This window comes from Delphinus delphis, chromosome 2, assembly GCF_949987515.2.
Source record: "Delphinus delphis chromosome 2, mDelDel1.2, whole genome shotgun sequence".
NCBI lineage: Eukaryota > Metazoa > Chordata > Mammalia > Artiodactyla > Delphinidae > Delphinus > Delphinus delphis.
This window is the reverse complement of record NC_082684.1, coordinates 64,978,470-64,997,026: the sequence shown is the minus strand read 5'-3', so window position 1 is coordinate 64,997,026 and position 18,557 is coordinate 64,978,470. Positions and strand designations below refer to the sequence as shown.

The 18,557-nt window shown below is 46.1% G+C and overlaps 1 protein-coding gene across 2 annotated transcripts in view; it reads left to right on the top strand.

Moving 5' to 3' along the window:
* NPAS3 (neuronal PAS domain protein 3) overlaps positions 1 to 17,576 on the top strand; it is an 836,192-nt gene extending 818,616 nt beyond the window's left edge. Inside the window, exons 9-11 of one of the 2 annotated variants that reach the window (XM_060004701.1) lie at positions 10,390 to 10,537; positions 13,933 to 14,048; positions 15,921 to 17,576. In XM_060004701.1, the coding sequence (XP_059860684.1) occupies positions 10,390 to 10,537; positions 13,933 to 14,048; positions 15,921 to 17,275 (1,619 nt within the window). In that variant the 3' untranslated portion in view covers positions 17,276 to 17,576. Of the gene's footprint in view, positions 1 to 10,389; positions 10,538 to 13,932; positions 14,058 to 15,920 lie in introns of both variants that reach the window. The other variant, XM_060004700.1, reaches the window with a different exon arrangement.
* The last annotated feature ends 981 nt before the right edge of the window (positions 17,577 to 18,557 follow it).

Here is an 18,557-nt window from a genome sequence, read left to right as displayed (position 1 = left end):
CACTAACTAAAAAGACTGTCAAATGGAGACAAAATAAAGTCAGGTTTTTATGCAGGAGTGAATTAGGTATTTTTCGGTTTTGGTTTTGGTTTTGGCCGTGCCATGCGGCATGCAGGATCTTAGTTCCCAGACCAGGGATCGAACCCGTGTCCTCTGCAGTGGAAGCTCGGAGTCCTAACCACTGGACTGAAAGAAAGTTCCCAGGAGTGAGTTAGTATTATTACTTTACATCTTTTTTTCTTTTTCAGCAAGTGCTGATTTTAGCTTTTTAAGTCCAAGGTCAGGCAAACACAGAGAACAGAGACCAGCAAGGACCTACCTACCAGCTGAGTATCCCTGCTCCACTACATACTAGAAATGCAGAATTTCAGGCCAACCCTCAGGTTTACTGAATCCAAATCTGCAATTAACAAGATCCCTAGCAGACTCGCATTCATGTAAAAGTTTGAGAAGCCCTGACTACGCTGGTATTTAGAAGGCCTTATTTTACACGGAGTAAAAGTAAATACAGATCGACTAACGATCTTAAGGACTTCATTTACCCCCCTCCAATTGAATGAATTTTAGTAATAGTAGTAAAATATGAATAGTCAAGTGGCTCTGAGGGCATCTCAATCAGTGTTCAATGAAACGAGTGTGATTACTTGGTAAAGAGATCGACTTCTTTACAAAGATGTAAAGTTTTAAATTGCAGTGGAGAAAGTTAATATTAAGCAGTAGTAGTCAACTTGTAAGCAGAAGGAGGTCTTTAGTTTTTCCCCAGGTTAATATTTTTCCATGTACTTGGCTGCACGTGTGACTAGGAACAGTCATATTTTCCCTGTTCAAGGTCAACTAACATTTGTGCGTACTTACTACATACAAGCTTCGCAGTATTGCTATAAAGTTTAAAATATAACTAAGTCGGGCTTCCCTGGTGGTGCAGTGGTTGAGAGTCCGCCTGCCGATGCAGGGGACACGGGTTCGTGCCCCGGTCCGGGAAGATCCCACATGCCGCGGAGCGACTGGGCCCGTGAGCCATGGCCGCTGAGCCTGCGCTTCCGGAGCCTGTGCTCCGCAACGGGAGAGGCCACAATAGTGAGAGGCCCGCGTACCGCAAAAAAATAAATAAATAAATAAATTTAAAAAATAACTAAGTCATGGTCTCTACCTTCAAGCAGCTTGCATACTGGTAGAGAGGACAACATGAAAACAGCCAGTTTTGAAAAGGTGGCATAAAATGAGGACTATCACGATGTGTAAACAAAACAAAGAAGCCCCAGAGGTGGGGGCCACCAAGGAAGGATAAGAAGTTCCAGGAGGCACGTTTTCCCTGGACATTGAAAGAAGATGATGGCAGGAGATATGATGGGGGTAGGCGTCGGGTAGGTGTTGAGGGCATCCCAAGCTTTGAAGAGCACACGAAAAGACGCAAAACGTAGCACGTGATCTTTTCTCTCTACTCAGAGAGAAAGCCAGATCTTTGATTTGACTGATATATTCTTTTTTTTTTTTTTTTTTGCGGTACGCGGGCCTCTGACTGTTGTGGCCTCTCCCGTTCCAGAGCAACAGGCTCCGGACGCGCAGGCTCAGCAGCCATGGCTCACGGGCCCAGCCGCTGCGCGGCATGTCGGATCTTCCCGGACCGGGGCACGAACCCGTGTCCACTGCATCAGCAGGCGGACTCTCAACCACTGCGCCACCAGGGAAGCCCTTGACTGATATATTCTAATGCAATTCTAACATGGATTCTTGGGCTTTTCCTTATTACTATTTCAGTTAGTAGCTGCTTTTATTTTCATAACAGAAACACCTGATACTTGAGAGTAACTAACCCATTGCTCTCATAAAGCATGATCAAGAAAACGAAACAGTACTTCTAAATCATCCATTTTCACAGAAATCAATTAACCTAAATAAAATCAATTCCAGTACTTCTTGTACTTTATACAAAATGAAGAACAAGATGACATCGTTTTTCTAAAAAACACTTTCTTTAAAATGTTGATTTAATGACACCCTGCATATCTCAAAAAAAAAAAAAGCCCTCAAACTTTTTTTTAAACACAAATGAGCAGCATAGGATTTAATTTGTGTATGTGTTTAGCATACAGCATTTTTCCATTAATATAGGGTTAACTAAAGAGCAGTTTATTTGAAGCTCTTGAAGAATTCCCACCCCCTCTCTGGCCTCCTCAAATTTGGGGAGAGACACATTAGCCAGAACCCACCTGATTACAAGTAACAGAAAACCCAAGTAAAAATGACTTCAACTTCCTCTGTAATCGTCTTCACTTTCTCTTCATGATCAAAAGACAGCTGTAGCACAGCCAATGATCAGTTCCTCACAGGACAATGTCCAAATTCAGGAAAGGGTCAGTTGCTACTTTGTGTTCATTTTTTGAAAGAAAAGAAAATATTCTCACAGGCCCTCCAGGAAAGTCTCATTGTCCAGCATTTCATCAAATGTCCCAGCCTCAGCCACACGCTGGAGGGAATGACTGTGGCTGGTTTAAACAAACATTTATCCCTCCTGAGACTTGGGGGAAGACCACCACACATAAAGCCCCAAATGGGAGTTCTATTACCCAGGAAGAAGTGGCGGAATAGCTGTTCAGAGGACACTCGACGGTGACCGCTACCTGGGAGAATCTGTAATGTTTTCACAACAAAGTACCAGGATTTCTGACGATCCACAGAACAGCTGAACACATGCCATTTGTCTGGGCTCCTTTAAATAGTCCCGATTTTACGGAACACTAGTTTTTGTATACCTGTGCCTCACCACTTAGATAGTTCTTGCTCAAGATATTTAGTAGGCTTAATGACACGACTGCATCCAGAAACACAGAGTCTGCCAGAGACATAAAATAAACCTGCCTGTAAGGGGGAAGGGGAGGGTGGGACGAATTGGGAGATTAGGATTGACATATATATACCACCATGCGTAAAACAGATAGCTAGTGGAAACCTGCTATAAAGCACAGGGAGCTCAGCTCGGTGCTCTGTGACGACCTAGATGGGTGGGACGGGTGGGCAGGGGGTGGGAGGGAGATCCGAGAGGGAGGGGATATAGGTATGCGTACGGCTGATTCACTTCACTCTACAGCAGAAGCTAGCACAGCATCGTAAAGCAATTATACTCCAATAAAAATTTTAAAAGATTCACCTCATCTTTTTACCTTTTTTTAGGTCTCCCTCCATCCCAGCTTAACCTCCCCAGTACTCCATTTCTCTTCATTATTTTTTTTGGCTGTACGCGGGCCTCTCACTATTGTGGCCTCTCCCGTAGCGGAGCACAGGCTCCGGACGCGCAGGCCCAGAGGCCATGGCTCACGGGCCCAGCCACTCCGCGGCATGTGGGATCTTCCCGGACCGGGGCACGAACCCGCGTCCCCTGCATCGGCAGGCGGACTCTCAACCACTGCGCCACCAGGGAAGCCCTCTCTTCATTTTTAAAGGAAGGTGAAGGATTTACCCAGGCCAGGTTGGACCTGCTGTGCTTTCATAGGCCTCCACGCCACTTTCCATAAATCATCACCATGATAAACTTACTAGTAAAAATGACTGATAAGCATCTGACTCCCGTTCAAAGACAAGTAAATCCTTATTTTCAGAAGGAAGAAAACATTTTCAACAGTCTCCCACAGTAGAGAGACTTCCCCCCTGAGTCTCGTTGTGCAGTGTTTCATCATATTCCAAACCTAAACCAATCCCCGGGAAGGGAGACAGAATTTCTGGGACCAGTTCAGACTCAGACAGGAGTTCAGGCCAGTGACAGATTTTGCTAACTTTGCTATCCCCCAGTGCCCGGCACAGAGAGGCACATTCAAAACAATTATTTATTGAATGAGTGGATAAATCCACCATTTCCCTGATTTCCTAGTCATAAATCTTAATTCCATGCGCGAGAGTTCACTGTGTCCCTTTATATAACAAAACCCCCCACAAAAAAGAAGGTTTGGAGGCTAAAGAATACTCTGTTCTTAACTATTTCAGGTCAGGAATAAACAGTACTGAAACTCCCTGACTGGACTGAAAACAGCTTAAAAAAAGTCTGAGATCTCGGATGTCACTCGTGCCAACAATTCCTTTGACTCTTCCGGTCCTAGAACGTGATCCCCTCAATGTTCAAAAGCCTTGGTCTCCAACTCAACACGTTATCATCAAGGAAAGGGGAATTTATTTTTTAAACTTAACAAATTGATGTGTTCTCAATCAATGGAAAGTTTTCTACAGGATTCAGTATTAACAGTTAATAAAAATCTGTCAGTCGGCGGCGGTGATATAGGAAAAAACCTCTTCTGAGGTTATAAATCACACAGATAGCAATTCAAGCAGGGCCTGTCATTAGGATATTAGGGGGAAAATCCATAGATGATGCATAGTCATTCACAGACCATCCACGGTCTTCTGTCCTTAAGCTCGTAACTCACATCAAAGTATCAAATAGCATTCAATTTGATCAAATATTGCTCAGCACGTAAATTTACAAAAAAACCAAAAACCAATCTGTGGATGCCTGCTATTTAAGACATCTAGCTCACTAATTGCAAAATCTATAGGAAAGTCTGCACGGCATCAAAGCCTGGCTTGATCCTATGAGCAGTTCTAAATGAAAAACTGTCTCTATTGTAAGTAAATAAAGCGCTAAAGGCACAGTTCCTGGCTCTAACGCTGTCTCTCTTGTGGGTTTTGAAAATGACCTCTGTAAGCATCAAGGACTATGACTTTTTAGATAAAGAAACCTGTTCTTGTTTTAAGTCTATGTCAGGTTCATTCCCTATAGCCCACAGTTTTCAAAAGCAGAAGAAAAAGTAATCCAGAATTTAAAAAAGAAAAAAAAAAAAAAAGTCCTGTTTCCAGAATGAAGTTCCCTGTCAGCCTGCCTTGGGCCTTAGGTGGAGAAGCAGAGATTAAAGAGTCAGTATTCTTTTTCATGTTTCATCTGCCAGTTTTGTGAATGTAGAAAGAAAAACCGGTAGCTACAGCCAAGCACCCAACGGTGGTATTAAGTAGAAAGTGTGATTCGAGCACACACCCCCTAACTTCCACGCTCTCCACATTAGTGAATTCAAAACTAATTTTTGAGTATCTAGCAGAAAACCCCCCACTCCCCATTCTCTGCAGCCATTGATGAAGGTAGCTCAAGGGGGGGTGAGCTGAGCAGCAGATGCACCCTCATATTGCCGTGACGATAATGAAGCTCTTTGTTCAGCTGTGTGAATGTCAAGTGTGAAAATCTCCGATGATCTCACCATTTCCTATTTATTCTATACTTACCTGAATACACCAAGTATTACAGCTTTTTAATGCATATGCAAACCTCTAAAATGTCCTTTTGTGAGACACTTTGCTAAAAGACCGCTTTTGAGATGTCTTCTTCATCTCCTCTTCAGACTGAATTAGACTGCTTCCTTCTTTTGAAGACACAAGTAACTCACTATTTAGAATCTTTGGCTTTGATTTTGTGGAACAGCCCAACAGGAAGAGACCATGTTCTCTTTTTTCCTCCATATTTCTGAAGGCAAACTTGGACTGATTTGTTTTGAGTTACTAACAGAGTTATGTTCCTGCCACAGACACAGGCTTCCTTTATGTCCTTTCAATCATCAGTCTATCTCTGTGGACAAAGTTTTCCTAAGGAACACTGAAATCCCTCTGTTGGTCACTGCGTGCAGAGCCATAGATGTGCACTCCAGCAAGAGCTCATCAGATTTGGGGGGGGGGGCTAGTTTTTCTCTATAAGGAGTACATTTCTTGTATGCCTGCCACTAAGCTCAAACCAAGAGGCCAGGTGACTTTTTAAAAAGATAGTCGATCAATCTGAGCATCCAGTCTTTGTGGGGCAAAGTGCGTATGTGATGTAAAAGGTCACGTGTTCTAACACATAAGCGTTTTTCTTTGGATTGAACTGCATTTGCCACTCCCTTCACAATTAGGGGTGGGTGGTATTTTGACACTTAGAGACAAAAATGGTCAAATGAGCAGGGCTAGAATGGTTCCCCAGCAAGACGTAAGTCTCTCCTTGTCTCTAGTAGTTTCTTCTCCCAAATGCAGGGTCATTTCTGTCCTCTGAAGAGCACAGTCTGTAACTCAAAGGCACCTGTAGCTTGGAAGGTGGAGCAGTACTGATGACAACTTCTTGGTTTTCCTCAGAGCTGAGCAATTACAGCCAAGCAATTGGCTACATCCTGGACTTCAGGGCTCAAAGGAGCAAGTTGCCGTGCAGTAGCAGAGGCATCCACAGTTATACCTGAGACCATCCAACACTGAAAGGGCACCTGGGAGAAACACAGTCAGCCTCGCTGTGTCTTCACGTTTACCCTCTAAAACCTAAGAAAAGGCCATTTCAGTGTTTTGAGACCCTTAAATAAAAACTAATCCCTATTGCACAGTCTTAAAGACATCTTTCTAGAAATGTTATGATGTGACCATTGAATTCAGTGGGCACACGTAGGCTGCTCTACCAAAAGGTTTGGACAGCAAAAAGTAAACTTTGGGATAAGCCAAAGAGAAGATGCCAGGTTATGTGTTAGAAGTACTCAGACCGTATCACAGTGTAAGACTAAAAATAAGATCCTCATAGATATTTCCTCTCTCTCTCGGTTTCCTCTCTTTATAGTTTGAGCACACTGTTATGAATGTCCTGGGCTCATTGGTTTGATGAGGATCTATCTCTTTTCAAGGGACAATTAACTGGTTTTTAAGGACTTCCATACCAAGTAACTTACATCATGCTATTTCTGGTTTTCTCCACAAAAGGGATTTTGTGAAATAGACTAACACAGACATTCTCTCATTTCTCTCCATTATTTAAAGCTAAAAACCCCAAAATAAAAACAGCAGCCCTGGATTAGAGAGTATCAAAAAAGTTTTTGTGTTTTTCAAGTTGTCTAATTTATTACAAACTAAAAATCTCTTTCAAACTGGCACCAAAGTGGCTTTTCTTCCTGAGCTGATTAGGACCACATGAGCTCAGGAAAAGCTGTCAGATCCTGCCTCTGGCACAGCTGGAACGATCCAACTGATTTGCCAGTATGATTTTTTTTTTTTTAAAGCAGGAAGCTTCATCCACAAATCATAAATTTATATTCTAGAGCCCCAAGCAAAAATTATTCCGTGTTCATTTTAAAAGAAGCAAAATTCCGTTGTGACCACTTTTATGGGTCCTCCCGAAAAACAGACGCAACTGGGGTGATCTTTTAGTCAACATTTCATGCTATAATAGGAGCTAACTCAGCGCCTTATCTTGAGTTATCTAGATTCCCACGGATACATGGGGGTGTCATTCAGAAAACACTGATCCTCAGGAAACAGTCATGATCCAAGACCATGCTGGAATGTCTACCTTGTCAGAATTCTGTTTGTCAGGCTGGCCCAGGGCAAATTAACGGATTAGGTTAAACTTGTCTTCTTGAGCTGAGGGTGATGGGCCCCTGGATCTGCTCTGTGGTGTGGACCACGGTAAGTGAAGGCACTCAAAGTAGCTCCTGACTCCCCAGGGAACCCCTCAGGGGTCCTTTTCTCCGCAGCTCTTTCACCACCACTTCATCACGTAAACTTGCCTGGCCTGCCTCTCTCTCACTGAGGTCTCCTCTCTTTGCTAGATGGCCCTTGGCCTCGGTGATAAATAATATTCGTGGAATCATGGGTCCTAATAACTTTGTATTTATCTTCTCAGGAAACACAGATGCACCTAATCAGACCCAGAGTCGTGCTGCCTTAATCCAAAAAGGTGCATTTCAGAAAGGAGATTTTGTTTGTTTCTCTGTTTCTTTGTTTGTAAGTAAGAGAAAGTATTATTAGGAAGGACAGGGCGTGGTGATCTTTCTGCTGATTCTGCAAAGTCTAATTTGACTTTGTAGTTTCTGTCTCACTTTGCCCCTTGCTACGCACTGTATTGCGGGGTCTTTTTTTTTTTTTTTTTTTTTTTAAATTTTGCCTGCTTTCGGTCAAATTCCAGTCGAAAATCCCCAGCCAGGCTGGGCTGGTCTAGCCTACCATCTCAGTGTTTTCTTCACGTGACTCTATAAAAGGGGCTTCTTAGTCTCTTTGCCTTTATTAAAAATACTAGAACCATTTGAAATTATCCCTTATTCCAGATACACAGCAGGTAGAATTATACACCAACCACTGATTGGGATGCTCTAAGTATTTCTGTGAAAACAGTGGGCAGAATTTCATAACCCATCCTTCCTCTATTAATAGTTAACCAGGTTGAGAGGATTTGAATAAAAGCACATCTTGTTGCATGCAACAATGGTTTGACAGAAGTGCTGTACGGCAGAGTCAGTATTTTACTGCTTTCAGCTTCACTACACAGTTTTGGAGCCGGGGAAGCCATGCATGCCGAATGGCAGAACTTACAATCGCCTACAAAAGCAGAGTACCGTCCTACCTGTGGAGCCTCACCACTAAGAGAAGGTGACAGTTCCGGGTTTTAAAAATACCCTGAACTGTAGAATAGTTTCTGAATAGAACTCGCCGCTCTTTGAAGCACTCATCGAAGCAAGGCTTTCTCAAGCAACTGTTAAGACATAAGTATTACATTTTACAACCATCCATGTCGTCTATTGTGAGACAAAAAAAGAGAGAGAATGGGAGAAAGGCGTTGAAGTTTATATGTTTATGGATAAAATATATGGAGGTTTGATTTTTGACCACTTTCAGAGCTAGGAAGAGTGGCTCCGACATGATGATGGGAAGAGCTTCCACAGCCTTAAACACAGCCCTTTTCCAAAGTGACTTCCCTTTACCCATCCAACCCCCCCCCAAAAAAATCAAAATGTACTTCATGAAACTATTGTATATGGAGCACTTATTAGCCATAATTAAATGGACAATATGAATTTACTACGTCTTTAGGACTCTGGCTTGTTCTGGTTTAGAGCAAGATGATTAATGCAAATACATATTACTTGAGATAACCATTTAGCAGCTAATTTAGCCAAATTTATTACAGCAGTTAGAGGTTTTTCATTTTAGCAGACGGAGACAAGGACGTGCCAAAAGTGGGCAGCGTGGACGAGTGCACACTGCCCTCTAGTGGCCGGCCAGCTGGCGCGCTGTCGGGGGGTGTGGACTCTGCAATTCGTATCCAAGCGATAACAGCGGGTTGTGCACGATTCCGGCATCCTTTTAAACCCTTCCCATCCGTAGCACTTTATTTCAGGGGCTGATTTACTGCACTCTTCCCCCTTTTACTAGCTCAAGCGTGCCCAGATACAAATCAAATCCATTTCAACTTGGCAAGATTTTGGTTAAAGTATCATTTTTAACATCTGCATTTTAAAGCTCTCTTTCCGTGGATATTTAATGGCACCGTTTCACATTACTGATTGTTTTTACTTGTTCCTTCATTTGGGGCCATATTTCAGAGTCTGCGTAGAGCTGTCACTCTGTTTGGCTCTAGCCAAGTCAAACCTGTGCTTCGCTTAGGCCGGTGTTTCTGTCTGACTTGGTGAGGGAATGTATTTTGTTCCAACGTTCAGCAGATTTCTCACCAGAATCTCCCCTGACTGACCCATGTAGATTTAGTTCTTACCATAAATTCTGTTCGACAAGATCAAAAGGAACCGATACATAAGGACACGGGTTGATACTGCTCACACTGAGGTGAAATGATCAAAGACAGAGGAGGAAAGCATCTTTGGAACCATTCAGATATCCAGAACCGCAAAGAGAGCTACCTGGAAGCTATGAATAAATCACACCCAAATCTGCCTTTGTTCCCATCTGATGTCAAACCCACTGACAATATCCACAGTGCATTAGGCGTTCTGTGAGCCAGAAAGATGTGCGGTCCTGTTATCCTTCCTTTCACACCATGACTGTCCAAAATGGAATGAAGTCTTGCTACAAACGCTAGTAACCCTAGCTCCGGAGCTACTGCTCCACTGAATTGGTGATTTTATTTGTCCTACTAATGGCATTCTACATTAAGCGTACAGAGGGGCACCCCTGGCTGGGTGCGGGACCTCCCCTTTCTTTTTTTAAAAATTTATTTATTTATTTTTGGCTGCGTTGGGTCTTCGTTGTTGCCCGCGGGCTCTCGCTAGTTGCGGTGAGCAGGGGCTACTCTTCGTTACGGCGCGTGGGCTTCTCATTGCGGTGGCTTCTCTTGTCGTGGAGCAGGCGGGCTTCAGTAGTTGTGGCTCGCAGGTTCTAGAGTGCAGGCTTAGTATTTGTGGTGCACAGGCTCAGTCGCTTAGTTGCTCCGCGGCATGTGGGATCTTCCCGGATCAGGGCTCGAACCCGTGTCTCCTGCACTGGCAAGCGGATTCTTAACCACTGCGCCACCAGGGAAGTCCGGGACCTCCCCTTTCTAAGCTTCAGATTTTGCAGAGATGATAACCATTTCGTCCCAGTCCTAATATGCAATGCCTTCTATTCTGTTTTTTTCACCAGTGCTGAATAAGGGCCAATGTGTGACAAAGTACTATCGTTGGATGCAGAAGAATGGAGGATATATTTGGATACAGTCTAGTGCCACAATAGCTATTAACGCCAAGAACGCAAATGAGAAAAACATCATCTGGGTGAATTATCTTCTGAGGTATATTTTGGAATTCTTTTTCATTTCCATCTCAGTTATAAAACATGCAGCCCAATGGTAAATAGCTGAAATGTTGTATTATCTTTTGACAGTATCTGGTGTGGAATTATATGGAAATTCTGCTTTTCTTTCCACAAGATTCAAAGAAATGGGAAAAGTTCAAAGCCATGTCGGTAGGGACTTCGAGGGCAGATTTGCGAAATGTTCAGTAGCTCTTGGTCTGCCAACCTTGGGGCAGTTCTGCAGAGGTTGCTTTGGTTTCCCCACAAATGTTCGGGCCAGAAAAAGAACACAGACGTTGGCCTCCAGTGGAAGCATTCAAAAAGCATCTCCTTCTCCCCCACACGTTCTCATACTCATGCGCTCCAACCCTTGTGAAAATTATGAAAAGGGGATGCGGAAGAAGTGGCAGAGTTCATATTCCTCCTGTATCCCATGTCTTTGAAGTCCTCCGCGTATCACGTAGGGTCGGATTCCCCAGACAGCCAAGTGTTGGTAAGCAAAGGGAGTCGCTTTGCCAGAATTGAGACAATTGCAGTGTAAAAACGAAGGCAGTCTTCTTTTGCCTGCCCTGGGATCTCAGGCAAGGGTGACCGCTGTTTTAACGCATCCTCCAATTTATATCCATTAATGCAGCCAAGCTCAACAGCCTCCTGAATTCCAGCGTGCAACACCCCTCGTCTCTCCATCCTCATCTGCTGCCTGTGGATTCAGGCTAGCACCAGAGTAACCAAGACGCATAGCCTGGGTGGTCTGCGTCTGGGGACAAGCTTTCTGGGAGGTTCTCCACCAATCCCGCCATGAAGCTATCCAAATGCTCAGCCTGGCTCCCTCCCACCACTGTCACTCTAGTCTTTGGCTCCTCTTGGCCTAAAGCCACCAAGCAGGGCCCACATGGGGTCTGAGGAGGAAAACTTCCAGCGGGTCTTATGAATGGAAGTTGTTGCCCTTTGACTGAGAATGCCGACAGGGAGTACCGAATCCCATTTTTCTTTGAGACAGAGATGCAGACAGCCGTGGCTCATCAGCACGCTGACCCTTCAGAGTGTGTTCGCCTCTGCTGGTGACGACTTGAAGGCGTGAACGTGCTTGCTTCCAATAGCGTATCAATCAGACACTGATGATTATTGCTCTAGAGAGGGCTTTAATGTGCACCACTTAGAAGAGTCTTCATTCATCTACTTTCTTTTCCCTTTTTTGACCTCTTCTACTCTACATTAATTCTCTCTAAAGGTAAAAGTATGGGTATCTAGTGGGGCTTTCTCCAACGCCTGCTCTTCATGCAAACTATCCCCTGTGTTTGTGATATGCTCAAGACGGGTTCTGCTCTCAGGGAATTCTTCTACTTAGAGGTGTACGGAACAGTGGCTGTATGCAATGCAGGTTATAAAAACTCACATGCCGAAGAGAAGACAGAATATTGTGGCACTGACATTCACTGTGCCAAGGAGACCCGTTATTAGTAAAAAGTAGACATTAGTAACAGGGACACCCTAGACTGTAGGATGGCCGTCCCCCAGGCTGCTGGAGCCTAGGGCACTAAAGTAATCCCTATGGTTGTTCATCTCATTCAGGGAGACTTCTTCCCTTCTGGATCTTTCTTACTGCCTCATCAGCCTCATGACTTCCTACTCTGCCCCCAAACAGAGGGAGTGAGGGGTGAGGAGAGGGCAGCTGGTGCTACTTTGGATCCACACTTGGTCTAGCCTAGGATCACATGGTACAAGCTCATGAGCGTTTGGTGTTCCTGGCCCGCCTCATTCCATACGGAGAGGAAGGAAGCAGTTTGGGTACCAAAGCCCAGCCTTCAGGCTCAAAAAGCCTCGATCTCAGGCATGCCAGACGTGTTTCAGCTGACCTGAAGACTCACCCTGGGTTCAATAATAGAAGACTGGGAGTTGGCCGACAAGGGACTGGTGAACCCACATGGCATCTGGACCAAAGGAGACTGACATACATGAGCTTTAGCAGAGGAAGCTCCCCAGGTCTGTCACTCATCAGGATCACTTCTCCAGGCTGGAGGTCTAGGAAGAAGGGCCTTGGCCTGATAGCAACTACTGAAGTTGGTTTTTCTTTCCCACATTCCTGTCCTTTGTTCTTCCCCAAGCAGTATTTCCATGCTCCCTCTTCCTGGCCAGAATCCCTCACTTCTGGGCTCCATCCAGGCTTGCACGTCCCTGTTCTGAAATTACTGCTCCTCCGGTCTTCTTCCTGTACCCTCACAACACCTGGTAGAATTACAGAAACTGTGTAAGGCTAAGGCTACCTTCCCAGCATCTGGTTCATTTGCTCATCTAGAGAAAGCTCTGCTGCTGACGCTAATTCACACTAAGGAGTAAAGCCCTGATGCGTTATCTTAGTGAATGAACCCCCCTGGGATATTTGCAGTTTTAGTGTAGTTACTGAAACAGTGACTCTTTGATACAGGAATTTCACTAGAAATTAGCTAGTGAGTCATAGAGACCTATGGAAGGTCTCTGGCTGCCTGGCCATGATAGAAGGGCAGAAGAGGGATTTTCCATTTGGAGGCAAGAGACTTTCCTAGTGCCTTCAGATTACGCAGCTGGTACTGCTCACATGCTGGCCTGGCCTTGGAGTGGCATTTCTAGAAGATCGCTGACTGACCGAACACACTCCCTTTTCCAGAGGAGGCTTGTTTCTGAATTAAAAATAGAACAAAAATGAAGCACTTTTGTACAAATGGGGTTAGCTTCATTCTTTCACACTGGGACTCTCCCCACTGCAATCAGATTTCCAGCTAACAAGCCACAGGTGTACGCCACACGAGCGGATGAAAATGTGATTGTAATGGGTGTGTTGACAGTTCGGTAGCCATAATCCAGGCAGCCCAAGGTGCACCTGTGCATCTGTCAGATCGTTAGGTGCTGAGGGCTCTGCCCCCCAACTTCCCGCTCCCAATAGCCTTAGAGCCACCTGAACAGCTGAGGACACTCCGTCAAGGAGCCAAGACAAGGGTACTGAAGCAATGGACTCATCAGGAGCCCAGGAGAAGGCAGGGCACACCGGGAGGCAGGGGAATGAATTGTTGAGGGTGCTTCTCTCATCCTCCCTTCCCCCAGGTGTGGTACTGGGAGGAATGTCAAGCAGCCCAGTTCCCTGCCCCCAGTGGTACCTGATTATTTGAAAGCTTTTTGGTGGCTTTCACGTAGCATTTGGGTATTCAGTCATTGTGGCAAGGTGCACCTGTTGCCCAGCGCATGCAATCCAAGCTTCTGTAAAAGTCCCATGATGAGCTGAGAAATGATTGCATGCTTAGTCTTTCAAACCCTCTAAACTCCAGAAGTTTGGGGCAAGGAAGTGGGAAGAAGATGGTCAGAAGCAACCCATCCAGAATGGTTATCTGCACTCTTGATGAACACCTCCCTCCTCCACAGCAACCCCGAATACAAGGACACGCCAATGGACATCGCACAGCTTCCCCACCTGCCGGAGAAAACTTCGGAATCCTCAGAGACCTCCGACTCTGAGTCAGACTCTAAAGACACCTCAGGTATTACAGGTATTACGACTTCTCCGTGTTCTGCAGTTACGGCTTGCCTTTCCAAACTTGAGGGGTGGGCAACGGCCAAAGGAGTGTCATCTGAACGAAGCAACCGGTCAAAGTTTATATAGGGATATATGTCACATCAAGTTATTACTGAGTCTTTCTCAACACATATATGTATATATACTTATATACCACTACATACAGATGTACACACTACATAAGTGCGTGCACATACATACAACACACGTTTATGTATGTGGTGTTATGTAAATATATACATGCATATAAATATATACATATATGCATGTTGTGGTATGTATTCATACACATAGGTATATTATGGTATATAAATATATATACACAAATATACAGAGAGATTGATTGATTGAGCCATCACTTAATGTCAGTCCTCCATACAGCAGAAGCCCGGCCCTAACCCCATAGCTAGCTCCAACCTCTTTACCAGAAGCAGACAGCAGGGCTATCTCTGTTGCTCCAAGACAGACCGTGACTTTGAGCCCCAAATATTCACATCCTCACCAAGCTGGGATTGAACCTCTAGAGTGGGATACTTAATGGCATCGGTAAATGACTCTTTCTGGGTGCCGTCTGTTACTCATTTTCTGAATCTATGCTGAACAAATCCATGCCTTCCCATTCCTAGTTATTTTGGGAAGCAAACTTTGAGTCGTTCTTTGGAGCACAGGAAAGCTAATAGAAAAATTTACTTTTCCTCCACTTCCCAGTCCCCTTCCACAGACACGCATAGATGCAAGGGGCACATAACTCATAGAATTTATGGCTGCAAAACAGCCTAAGCCTCTCCTAACCCAGCCTTTTCTGCTAAATAAATGAAGGCCGGAGTAGTTACATGATTTGTCCAAGGTGCTAGCCCAGGCTGCCATCCAAAGGCAGAGCCATAAAATCAGCATCATCCCTAAAGGTTCTGAGGTTCTATCACTGAGAAAATCTATCCTCCCTAAAATGTGCCAGACGACTAGGGCACACCGGCCACAAACCCCGTCCTTAGGGAACATGCTCTTGTACCGTATTCCCTCTACTCCAGACACAGCGTCAGGGAGGCCGAAGCAGGTGGGGAGGATCTTGACTGATTTCCTGTAAATTGCATTCATTCGAGAAAATTCTTTACTAGGGCAGAGTTCTAGAACAGACAATCTCTGCTCCTTATTTATATAGTATATAGCAGTGAACAAAAAAGACAAAAATTCCCTGCCCTGTGGAGCTTATATTCCAGTTGGGGGAAGAGACAGAAGTAAATAAAAATAAAACATACAATGAATCAGATGGCGCTCAGTGCTCTAGAGAAAAATAACTTTAGGAATGGAGACTATGGTTTTCAATAACGAGCAGATATTTACCAGGGGAAGGTGCAGACCTCTTTGGAAAGTCACCTTGCAAATCATCATTTTTCTGTGTCACTACCACCTTATTCCCGGTTATTTACTCCCGAGTCTGTGAGCATTTTCGCAGAACATCTCGAATGTTAACGTGCCTAAGAATCACCTGGGGATCCTGTTCAAATGAAGAATCGGATCCAGTAAGTCTGGGTGGAAGCCTGGGATTCTGCATTTGTAGCAAGCCTCCAGGTGATGCCAATGCTGCGGGCAGGTCCGAGGACCACACTTCTGAGTCAGGGTCCCTCTAATCTAGGTCCTCAAGAGAGGGAAAGCCCAGGCTTTAAGTAACCGAGGCAGTGGAGCAGCTCAGGATAAGGCGACGCCCCCCCACCTCCGCCCTCCCCTCCCCCACCCCTGCAGGTGAGAGGTGGGTCTTGCCCTGCTAATCCGTTGTCTCCTGTGTCTCCTCTCCCCGCCCCCTACCCCCCCCCCCCCCGCGGCCGCCGGCCCCACGCAGAGGACAACGAGAACTCCAAGTCCGACGAGAAGGGGAACCAGTCCGAGAACAGCGAAGACCCGGAGCCCGACCGCAAGAAGTCAGGCAACACGTGCGACAACGACATGAACTGCAACGACGACGGCCACAGCTCCAGCAACCCGGACAGCCGCGACAGCGACGACAGCTTCGAGCACTCGGACTTTGAGAACCCCAAGGCGGCCGAGGACGGCGGCGGCTTCGGCGCGCTGGGCCCCATGCAGATCAAGGTCGAGCGCTACGTGGAGAGCGAGTCGGACCTGCGGCTGCAGAACTGCGAGTCGCTGTCGTCGGACAGCGCCAAGGACTCGGACAGCGCGGGCGAGGCGGGCGCGCAGGCCTCCAGCAAGCACCAGAAGCGCAAGAAGAGGCGGAAACGGCAGAAGGGCGGCAGCGCCAGCCGCCGGCGCCTGTCCAGCGCGTCGAGCCCCGGCGGCCTGGACGCGGGCCTGGTGGAGCCCCCGCGGCTGCTGTCCTCCCCCAACAGTGCCTCGGTGCTCAAGATCAAGACGGAGATCTCGGAACCCATCAACTTCGACAACGACAGCAGCATCTGGAACTACCCGCCCAACCGGGAGATCTCCCGGAATGAGTCGCCCTACAGCATGACCAAGCCCCCCAGCTCCGAGCACTTCCCGTCCCCGCCGGGCGGCGCAGGCGGCGGGGGGCTGCACGTGGCCATCCCCGACTCGGTCCTCACTCCGCCCGGTGCCGACGGCACTGCCGCCGCCGCCCGCAAGACTCAGTTCGGCACCTCGGCCCCCGCGGCCTTGGCCCCCGTCGCCTCCGACCCGCTGTCGCCCCCGCTCTCGGCGTCGCCGCGGGACAAGCACCCTGGGGGCGGAAGCAGCGGCGGCGGGAGCGGCCCCGGAGCGTCCAACTCCTTGCTGTACACTGGGGACCTAGAGGCGCTGCAGAGGTTGCAGGCGGGCAACGTCGTGCTGCCGCTGGTGCACAGGGTGACCGGGACGCTGGCGGCCACCAGCACGGCCGCGCAGAGGGTCTACACCACGGGCACCATCCGCTACGCGCCAGCCGAGGTGACCCTGGCCATGCAGGGCAACCTGCTGCCCAACGCGCACGCTGTTAACTTCGTGGACGTTAACAGCCCGGGCTTCGGCCTTGACCCCAAGACGCCCATGGAGATGCTCTACCACCACGTGCACCGGCTCAACATGTCGGGACCGTTTGGCGGCGCCGTGAGCGCGGCCAGCCTGACGCAGATGCCCACCGGCAACGTGTTCACCACGGCCGAGGGACTCTTCTCCACGCTGCCCTTCCCCGTCTACAGCAACGGCATCCACGCGGCACAGACTCTGGAGCGCAAGGAGGACTGAGCACCGCCCAGCGCGGCCCGGGGCTCTGCCTGGAGGCATCGTCGGAGTTTTCGTTTAGACCTTTGATTCTAGCACTTTGAATTCGAGCAGGTCAGCATCTTCTCTCGCCACGGCGGTCCCCGTTCCATCCCCTCTTTCTTTCACTGGACTCATTCTTTGCTGTAAAGATATGTTTATTTTTGGCCTTCAGAGGGTCAGACGACCAGTTGCCTGCCATTTTGTCTTCTTCCGAGATGTGTGTTGGGTTGTTTTGCTTTCCTTTGCATCTTTATTAAGATGTCTTTAATGTGTATATGCCTCTGCCATTGAATACTCAGTCTTGTGGTCAAGAGATTTCTGAAATGACAACCATTGAGTTTTCTTCGTAAAGATCTTGATATGATCAAGATTGAAAGAGACAAGCATAAACAATGTGCCCTGTTTGACTAAGTCAAATGAAATGGGGTGGTGTTTTTGTTTCTGTTCCTAATTCCTTTGAAAATAGGGGGATAGTATTTTAGAATTTTATGCAGAATTTAATTCTCTTTTTATGGTTAAGATTTTAAGATTTTCTTACTTGCACATAAAAATAATTTTGGGTTCTTAAACTTAATTTCTGGCCTGTGACTAGAATGTTTAAAAAAAAAGTTGGACTAAATGTTAATTACTGAAACATTAACTTAATTTCTAAAACCATGGTGCTATCATTTATTAATCTGTAATGTCTTCATACAAAATGCAGCTCCTGGGCTGGGTTTTGAAAATAATGTGTTCTGTCCTGGTCTGGAGTCCATTGCTGCAGTCTCCTTGGTTAGTTAAGACAAAGCCCTCATTAATGTTTGCTGCAGGACTTAAAATTTTTTTACCTCCCAACTAACATAGCCTCACATTAAATTTAATGGGTCAGGAGAGCCCTTTTTAAAAGGGCTTTTGGAAAACTCAATCAAACTGATTTGAGGAGCAGTTTAGGTACATACTGCCTTTCGTTGAGCTTTCTTTCTTTCCTTTTCTCAGTCTAACTGAGGCTAATTTTTGCAACTTCAATAACACTTTGGAGTAAAGAAGGAAAAAAATATTTAACGTTTTTTGATTTTTTCATTTCTTGCTAAAAAAAAGAAAAGGAAGGTTGTATTTTGAGGGACTGATTTGGTGGATTTTTTTTCCCCTTTGGTTCTTTTATTTCTAGGTTGGAACCAGTAAGGTTTAAAACTAAAGAATGGGTTAAAATAAGCTTCAAACAGATAACTGCAACTGCACATTAAGTTTAAAAAAAAAAGAAAAAAAAAACAGAAAAAGAAAAAAA